Here is an 8,852-nt window from a genome sequence, read left to right on the forward strand (position 1 = left end):
CCAGCCCCTCTGTAGCATGTTGAGCTGGGCAGGGGGCTGCCCCAGGCTGGCAGGCTGACCCCTTGGGGCCCCTGCCAGCCAGAGCTGCTCTGTCCCAGCTCAATGTACTGTAATTCCAGGCATTAAACACATACCTGGGAGCATTACACTCTGAAGCAATAAGCCCCGGAGTTTATTGCTGCACATTAATGGCACATGTAGATGTACACACACACATATAAAAGGATAACATACATATATCCTTAGCCTTTCCTTTCTGAACTTATTCTGTCAGTGGAGGAAGGAAGAGAGAGTCCTTATGGATAGCATATGGTATGAACCTCCCTGTATGGTCCAGCCAGGTATTACTGCTATGTGAACAAGTCTGCCCCTGTACCTCATGCAGGATAGTGTTGTATTTGTATATCTAAAGTATACTGGGCTCCATCCAATAGACAGCTTTTTCAGGGTTTAATTTAGCTTCTATTATGTTCAGTATGAGTCCCACACTTGACTTTACTAGGGCTTCTTCCATGAGTAAGTACTATGAAGTCTGAGCAACAGGTTATAGAATCAGGCCCTTCATGAAAAAGAAAACCAAGAATAAATGGAACAACACTTTCAGGCTGGTGGTTTTACAGTGAAATCCCTGCTGTGCTCTTGTTGCATTTACTGCAGTAAAACCAGGACCTAAAAGAAGCAATCCCAAGTAGGACTTTATTTTTAACACTTTGCTTGCACTTGCCTTTCTCCTTTTACTTCTAACTCTCTGAGGAATTAAGGCAGCTGAAAGTGCCACAAAAGCAAAAATAAGGAGGCTTTTCACAGCAGGCTTTCACAGCTTCAGCTGGACTCCTTGGTAAATCCATGGGCCTGGAATTGCAATAAAAAGGTCTAATTTTATACTAGCTTTTAAGATATTTCTGCTCCGTCCTCTCTTGCACTAGATTACCTACAACTGCTTGTAATTCAAAGGTGCTCTCTTGCTTTAAGGGGAGATTATGTTGGCATCAGACTTCAGGAAATTGAGTTTGACCCAAAAGGAAGAAGGCAGCCTACCTTTCTAGATGACATGGTAACCAGATGTCTCCTTATTCTAATCCTGCATTCTTTATTCCTGGGTTAATGAGATATCTGAAGGGTGCCTAATTTAGTGCAGTTAAATAGCTTAGTATTAATATTTGGAAACAAAAAACTTTTATTTAGAGGAAAGAAAATATCTTGGGATCAGTTGTATTTAATAAGCCAGGGTAACAGCTTCAAAGCCAACATTCAGCTGACTTTCAGTGGTACATAGGGGTAACCTAGATGGGAAAGCTAAGGAAAATTTAAGATGAATAATCTAAGTTTGAGGCAAGTGCAGGTATCAAATTTAGGCGCGATTAGTTAAATCTCATTAATGCGTGTGTAGATGCAACCCAGCATTCATTTTAGTGCTGGGTCTTCCAAGCCACTAGGGGCACATGGCAGGGCTGCGGGGACTTGGCACTAACTTTAGGGCCAAGTCCCTGCATGTGTAGACAGCTGCCAAAAATCACTTAATGCACATTAAATTTAGTCATGCATGTAGATACACCCTTAATAGCACAAACAGGGCCAGTAACTCCTTTCCCAAATTATATCCACAACCGAGGATTTATTTATCTACTACTTTGTCTTGATGCAGGAATTACTGGGTAACATGCTTTAGCATAGAGTGATAGTGGAGATCAGACTAGATGATCATAAATTGTCCCATCTATCATTAAATTATGAAATTGCCCTTACATTCATGGGATGAGAGTAGTTCAGTCATGTTTGTGAAGTACTCAGAAGACAAATAAGTACACTATGCTAGCTCAGGGTAAAATTCTGGCCCTGTTAATGTCAGTGAAAAAACTCCTATTGACTTCAGTGGGGCTAGGATCTCACCTTTAGTACAGATACATTTGTAGATGAAGAATATTCATAATTTTACAGACTTCTCTGAAAATGTTTTTAGAAATTTTGTTGTAGCAACTCTCTATGGATGTAGGAATCCACTCACAAAAAGCTAATTGCAGGACTGAGGCCTGACTTTTCATCTGAGTTTAGGTTCATCCTTTCCAGGATTGTTTGTTAATTTGGGACTGTGGAACTGAGCAATCCAGAAATTATGGATGGTGGTAAAACCCAAGATAGTGACTACTTTATAGGCCTATAAACTTTCATTAAGGCCATCTTAGGATATTCTGAACAAGGGAAATGGACCAAAGTCCAACATCTATAGCAGCGGTTCCCAGCACAGTGCCCGTGGGGGCCATGGCGCCCCCCAAGGTTTATTCAGGTGCCCGTGTGCATTTTCACGATCAGTAAAAATCATTATTCCAACAAAAAATGCTGTCATACTGGCACCCACTGCTTTTTCTTTTAAATTCTAATGTGCCCTTGGGCACATAAACATTGGGAACCCCTGATCTATAGCATAGTTAGGTAAAGAATATTAAGTTGTCCAGGGCAGGTTTCAAAGGGAATATGTTCAAAGAACTGATAGTGTACTGTATGAGGCAGCAGAGATGGGGAGGTAACTGTGTCAGAGAGGGAGGGCTCAGTTTTCTTTCCACATGAGCAAGGGATAAGCAGGACTCAGTTATGATTCCTCTGAGTCATAGTTTTGCTCTGTAGCCTGTTCCTGATGCACTGTAGCTATGGGCTACCCCTTTCTTCATGGCATGGTGCTGTACAAAGCAAACACATTGGAAAATGAGATGATTTTGCTAACTTTTTTTTTTTATTATAATAACAGTAGATGCTGTTTGTGACTGTGGCAGGAACACAGTATTTAGATTTTCATCCTGGCAGTGTCCTTTAAACACTGCCCTGTGTTCAGCCAGTATGGGCTTGCTGGGTGCAGCACTATTTGAGTGAATATGACCATTCTTAGGTGTGGCTAATGGCTCCAGAGCGTGAGTGAAAGTTTAACATTATAAAATATAAACATGGGCAGTTTGCAGCCTTTTACAGCTCATTGCACTGAAAAGGGTTTTCCTTAGATGTCAGACACTGCCAAAGGATACTCTTGGCAAGATGGTGGCCTAATTATGTTAACTTTATGATATGATGCCATAATAAAGTTTCATATTGTAAAGTTGTGTTTGCAGCCTTGCTTCAGTGAAGCACATGCTTAACTTTGCTCATGTGCTTAAATCATGCCAAAATCAAAAAAGTTAAGCTCATGTTTAAATGCCATGCTGAATTGGGGTCATACAGCCTTCTGCATCCATGGATCTGAAAGTGCTTCTCACATCATTAACAGATCAACCTCAGAACCCACCTGTGAAAAAGATCTATTTTACTTGCATTTTATAGCCAGGAAAAGCAAGGCAAAGAAATTAAGTAACTGCCAGATGTTTGCCAAGTAAATCATAGCTGAATTCTGCACTCAGTTCTGTCTCTCATGACTCCTAGTTTCATGCTATTGCTCATACTGATATAAATCTGATACATACCCAAACATATCTGCATGCAGGCATGCTTAATTTAAGACACATGTCCTATTTTGGAGGTAATTTATGGTGCCTTTCCAACCTCCCAACAATAAGGTACCACAAGAGACAGAGTTTGGGGGTAAGGGGGTCACCTGACGAGTACACCCAGCATGTGATTGTATTTCACATTTTACTGCATGTTGTTACATTTAAGGTTCTTTTCTATTTTCAGGCTCATTACGACTTAGCCATCAATGTTGCTCTACTATGGCTAAATGAGTCAGAAAACAAAATTCCTTCGACAAAAGGGAAAAGGTAAGTATGAAAAGGCTAGGGCCAAGTTCCTGCATCGGTATTACACTAGTGTGAAACTGCAGTAATGAAGTTATGATTCAGGTCCAGTATCTATCACTGATTAAATAAATCAGACTAACTGTTTATTGACATTCCCCTGATTATCCTGCACAGGAATTTACCAGTTCACAGGAGATACATGTATCCCAACCGAATTGAGAGAGAAGCTATGATTTTATCTTCATATGCTGGAATATTAATGGTAAGGAAGTGATCATGGTTGCAAAATCTTTTGTTCTACAACAGCTTCCCAGTTTAATTCAATTATATTACATGTGCCATGTATTGTTTGATAGTTAATTTACATACAGCATGCATTGTATTTTTTAAAAAATACTATTAATCTGAGATGTGGTAAATGCAAAACAAAAAATAGAAAGCCTGATACAGAATAGGTAGGTGAATTTCTTATCTTATAAAGACCTTCTGACATTAAAAATAACAAAGAAAAATATCAGTGGTAATGATAGCTTCATCTAACACAGACTGGTGTTAGATCCCGTTTAGCAGAATGCTCTTCTACTGGGCTTTTCTTGCTATCTATTTAATGATGTATTTTAGGCATATGATTAGATCTGACTCTGCTTTGTTCACTGTATCTTTTCTATAATAAGAGATAATAGGAACAAATAGCACAAGGAACATCTTAGCTACATTAGCAAGACTAGAAAGGCATGTCATATTGAGCACATGATGATACTGAAGAAGTCAAAATTTTTCTGGATCTCACTGAGATGGGGCATCAGTTGGATTTTATTTAAAAAAAAACAAAGAAAAGAAAAGAAAAGAAAAGAAAACCTCTCCAAGAGCTAAACCCTCTTCTGTTTTCACAGAACAGCATCCCTATTGAAGAGATCTTTGAGATTTACAGCACTGCACCCTCAGCCACACGCTGGCAGCACTCTGAAAAAGTGAGTTGTTTGCTGATGTGTTAGTATCTTTTATAAAGATCACAGTGAAAGAACTGAGTTGAGAGCTAAAAAAAATCACCAGCAGTGTACTCCAGTGGTTAGGGCACTAGAGTAGGAGTATGATGACCTGGCTGCTATTCCTAGCTCTGGTGCTTACCTACTCAGAATTGGGCTAGTCACTTGTCCTCCCACCCTCATTCTATTTAGATAAATTGAAAAGGTTCCAATAAGTTTACCATCGCCCCTGTGCATGTATATAATCACCTAGCAGTAGGGTCTTGACTTTAGTTACTGATTTTGTGCTACTATAATACAACTTCTATTAAATGACAGTTTACCAATGCCATTTATTTCTTTTTAATGAAATAAAATGGGTTTAATTCAACAAGCTTTCCTACCATCCTTTACATATCTATCACATATTAAATACTGGCAAGATCATAGAGTTTTCTTGATCTAGTTGCTTGGAGGTCATCCTCTGGGTCTGTACCACTAACAGCTGTTGTTTATACTGCTTGTCCTGTATTAGAACAGTGGTGACTCTGGCAGAAAAGGTGGAGGAGAATTAACACAGTATCACATTGATAAGCTTTATGCAGTGCATTACAAACATCCATGAACATGCAGTAAGATAGACCACATTGCTTTGAAGATGCCACTAGCTCTTTTCTACTTCAGTGACCTCACTTTGTGTTTGCTGGAGATATACCAGTAATATGGGTTTATGTGAAAGGGCAGTCTCTTCCTGGAATCTTGCTGGATTCCAGGAGTAAAATCCTATCACCCACACTCTGTTCTAGAAAGCCACTCACTCTGTTCCAGGCAGCTACTAAAGAGGTTTTTTAAAAAAAGAAAGAAAGAAAAATACAGTTACCATTTCAGATCTACTTTCTTATATTCTTAGTAACAGACTTCTTCCCATGTCTGCAGTGCTTCATCTTTGGCCTGGTTCTTCCTACAGTTCTTCAGACCACTTCCCTCTTGCATGGAGTCTGCAGATCTTTCATAGATGAGTCTTCTTCATGGATTGTTTTTTGCCTTAAATGCTGATAAGGACTAATGTGAAGTGGGAGGATATAGAGGGCATTTAGAAGGTAGATGTGGACTTTGAGGTATGGCAGAGTAGTGACCAAAGAGATCATGTTCCAGAACCAATCACAGTTCTGATCTCTAGTCTGAAAAGGCTTGCTCCAGCCAAGCACAAAACTCCCTGGTTGCAATCCAGCAAAGAATTTAAGGATGTGTTTAACTTTAAGCATGTGAGTAATTCCACTGACATCAATGGCCAGATCTATAAGACAAAGTATTGTCACAATAGATTTAAAAAAGAAAATCATACCCCCTAACTGACACAGCTCTTTCAGCATACCTCTCCCCCATGTAAATGCAGTCTCACATCAGCAAAAAAGCACTTTTTTGCGATTGTTAGTTGTGCCTTTGCTAGGGGGTTCTAGTTGCACTGGCAAATGCTTTGTACTTAGATTAGTGCAATGACACCATTTATATGCTTCGGAAGATTCATAACAAAGTGTGTTACTGGTTTTGGGGCAGATTACTAAACACTTGGCAGAATCAAGCCTAACAGTTTGCATTCCTTGGTCTGGTAGCTTTGCTGTAGGCAGCCTATGTTTTTTAAAATGGCCAAATGTTTTGAAAATGTTGCCTCATTATTTTTCCTCAGTGATGATATGGACAACCCTGCAAGCTGCAAAATACAGATAAACAAATAATAGCTACAAAGTTAAAATGCCACAAGGAGCAGGTCTAGTCAGAATTCCTTATCCTGTTGTGCAGGAGTGCCTCAGTGGTGGACTCAGATTCTCTGCTTATCAATCAAGTAAAATATTAAATTAAATCTTGGAGTAAATGCACAGACCTGCTGCACTGTATCTTGTTGGCTATGAGTGCTTGATTGATTACCAAAGTCTCCAAAGATAGTATTTTGTTCTTAGTTAGGTGAATAAGATCAATAATATGCCTGGAAAAGCTAGCTCTAGAATAGACAGGACCTTGCACAGCATTCCAACTAGTGAGTCTTGTGAAGGCATTTGTCTTCCTCTGACTTTTGTTCAGAAAAGATTCCACTCCACATAATTTTGAACCAGATGGCATCATTGGAAATGGAAAAACAATACATGAACTACAGTAAAATTTACACATGAATTACAGGAGGATCAGGAATGGACAGACATGAAGCTAGATCACAGTAAATATATACAGTAGATGACTATTGCTATGCCATGCCATTACGGTGGTGGGGCAGCAGGTAATAACCTATTTGCCTTTAGTAAATGACTCTTCCAGTATGGAAGTGGACAGATAACACCTAAATGCAGGGGCAGGCAAAATACAGCCTGCGGACCAGGTCCAGTCCACCAAGCCACCGGGAAGATGGCATAGAGCACTCCCGGGAAGATGGCATAGAGCACTCCCTCTGCAAGTTTGCAGATGACACCAAGCTGGGGGGAGTAGTAGACACACTGGAGGGTAGGGCTAGGATTCAGAGTGACCTAGACAAATTGGAGAATTGGGCCAAAAGGAATCTCATGAGGTTCACCAAGGACAAATGCAAAGTCCTGCACTTAGGACAGAACAATCCCATACACCAATACAGGCTGGGGGCTGACTGCCTGGGCAGCAGCTCTGCAGAAAAGGACCTGGGGATTACAGTGGACAATAAGCTGAATATGATCCACCAGTGTGCTCTTGTTTCCAAGAAGGCTAACAGCATACTGGGCTGCATGGGTAGGTGTGTTGCCAGTAGGTCAAGGGAAGTGATTATTCCCCTCTATTCAGCACTGGTGAGGCCACATCTGGAGTACTGTTACCAGTTTTTCGCACCCCATTACAGAAAGGATGTAGAGAAATTGGAGAGAGTCCAGTAGAGGGCAACAAAAATGGTGAGTGGGCTGGGACACATGACTTATGAGGAAAGACTGAGGAAACTGGGCTTACTTATTCTAGGGAAGAGAAGACGGAGATGGGACTTAACAGTAGCCTTGAAGTACCTGAAGGGAAGTTCGAAAGAGGATGGAGCTGGACTGTTTGCAGTGGTGGCAGATGACAGAACAAGGAGCAATGGTCTCAAGTTGCAACAAGGGAAGTTTAGGTTAAATATTAGGAAGAATTTTCTCATTAGGAGGGTAGTAAAACACTGGAACAGGTTACCCAGAGAAGTAGTGGAAGCTCCATCCTTGGAGGTTTTTAAGACCTAGCTAGACAAAGCTTTGGGTGGGATAATCTAGTTCAGGATGGTCCTGCTTTGAGCAGGGGGTTGGAGTAGATGACCTCCTGAGGTCCCTTCCAACCCTAGCTTTCTATGATTCTATCCAGCCCACGGGGCCCCTCCAAAAGACAATTATTACTGGCCTGCAGCTGTCCCTCTGAAAGCCGGTGGGAGGTATGGGCTTTCAGACGTTGCGTGCCATTGGACAGGGCCAGCTCTGTGCCTCTGCCTCTGTGGGGCTCCTTGCACTGCAGCTGGGAGCCGCCCATGGAGTCATCCCAGCCCAACAGCATGCAACTTTCAATGGCTTCTGGCACTCCAGCTGGGAGCTGCAGGGAGCCACACATGATCAGGCCGGGCAGGCTCTGTGCTGCCACATGCAGTTCCCAACACTCCTTCTGGGAACCACATGCCATTGGACTGGGCCAGGCTGGCTTCGTGCCAGCACGTGGGACTTCTGGCACTGCAGCCAGGAGTGTATGCCTTCATGCCAACCCAGACTAGCTCCATGCCAGCATGTGGGGCTCCTGGCACTGCAGCTGGGAGCCATGTGCCTTTGGGCCGGGCCAGGCTGGCTTTATGCCTCCATGTGCAGCTCCCCACCAGAGTGCTGAAAGCCCCATGTGGAGGCACAGAGCCAGCCTGGCCAGGCCTGACCTGATGGCATGCGACTCCTGCCTGCAGTGCTGGGAGCCCCATGTGCTGACATAGAGCTAGCCTGGCCTGGCTCAAAGGTGCCAGTGGGCTGGGCCAGGCTGGCTCTGTGCCGCAACGTGCAGTTCCTGGGACTCAGCTGGAGCCACTCTGCCTGCTGTGGGCCATGAGCACCCTAAGGGCCCACCACCTCCTGCAGTGGCTGTGTGCCATGGTGGGGGGGCGGGCTTATGGTGGGGGCCCACATCCCCCCTCACATACTCCATACCCTCCCCACCCTAC

The 8,852-nt window shown here is 42.6% G+C and overlaps 1 protein-coding gene across 1 annotated transcript in view; it reads left to right on the forward strand.

The window, feature by feature from the left end:
• The first annotated feature begins 298 nt into the window (after positions 1 to 298).
• The window catches only part of CUNH2orf80 (chromosome unknown C2orf80 homolog), a 26,317-nt gene continuing 17,763 nt past the window's right edge, over positions 299 to 8,852 (forward strand). Inside the window, exons 1-5 of the mRNA XM_019522895.1 lie at positions 299 to 312; positions 973 to 1,054; positions 3,658 to 3,740; positions 3,894 to 3,981; positions 4,613 to 4,690. Coding sequence (XP_019378440.1) covers positions 299 to 312; positions 973 to 1,054; positions 3,658 to 3,740; positions 3,894 to 3,981; positions 4,613 to 4,690 — 345 coding nt within the window. The remainder of the gene's footprint in view (positions 313 to 972; positions 1,055 to 3,657; positions 3,741 to 3,893; positions 3,982 to 4,612; positions 4,691 to 8,852) is intronic.

The sequence above is a fragment of the Gavialis gangeticus genome, unplaced genomic scaffold (assembly GCF_001723915.1).
Source record: "Gavialis gangeticus isolate Ggan-Ray unplaced genomic scaffold, GavGan_comp1, whole genome shotgun sequence".
NCBI classification, from domain to species: Eukaryota; Metazoa; Chordata; order Crocodylia; family Gavialidae; genus Gavialis; species Gavialis gangeticus.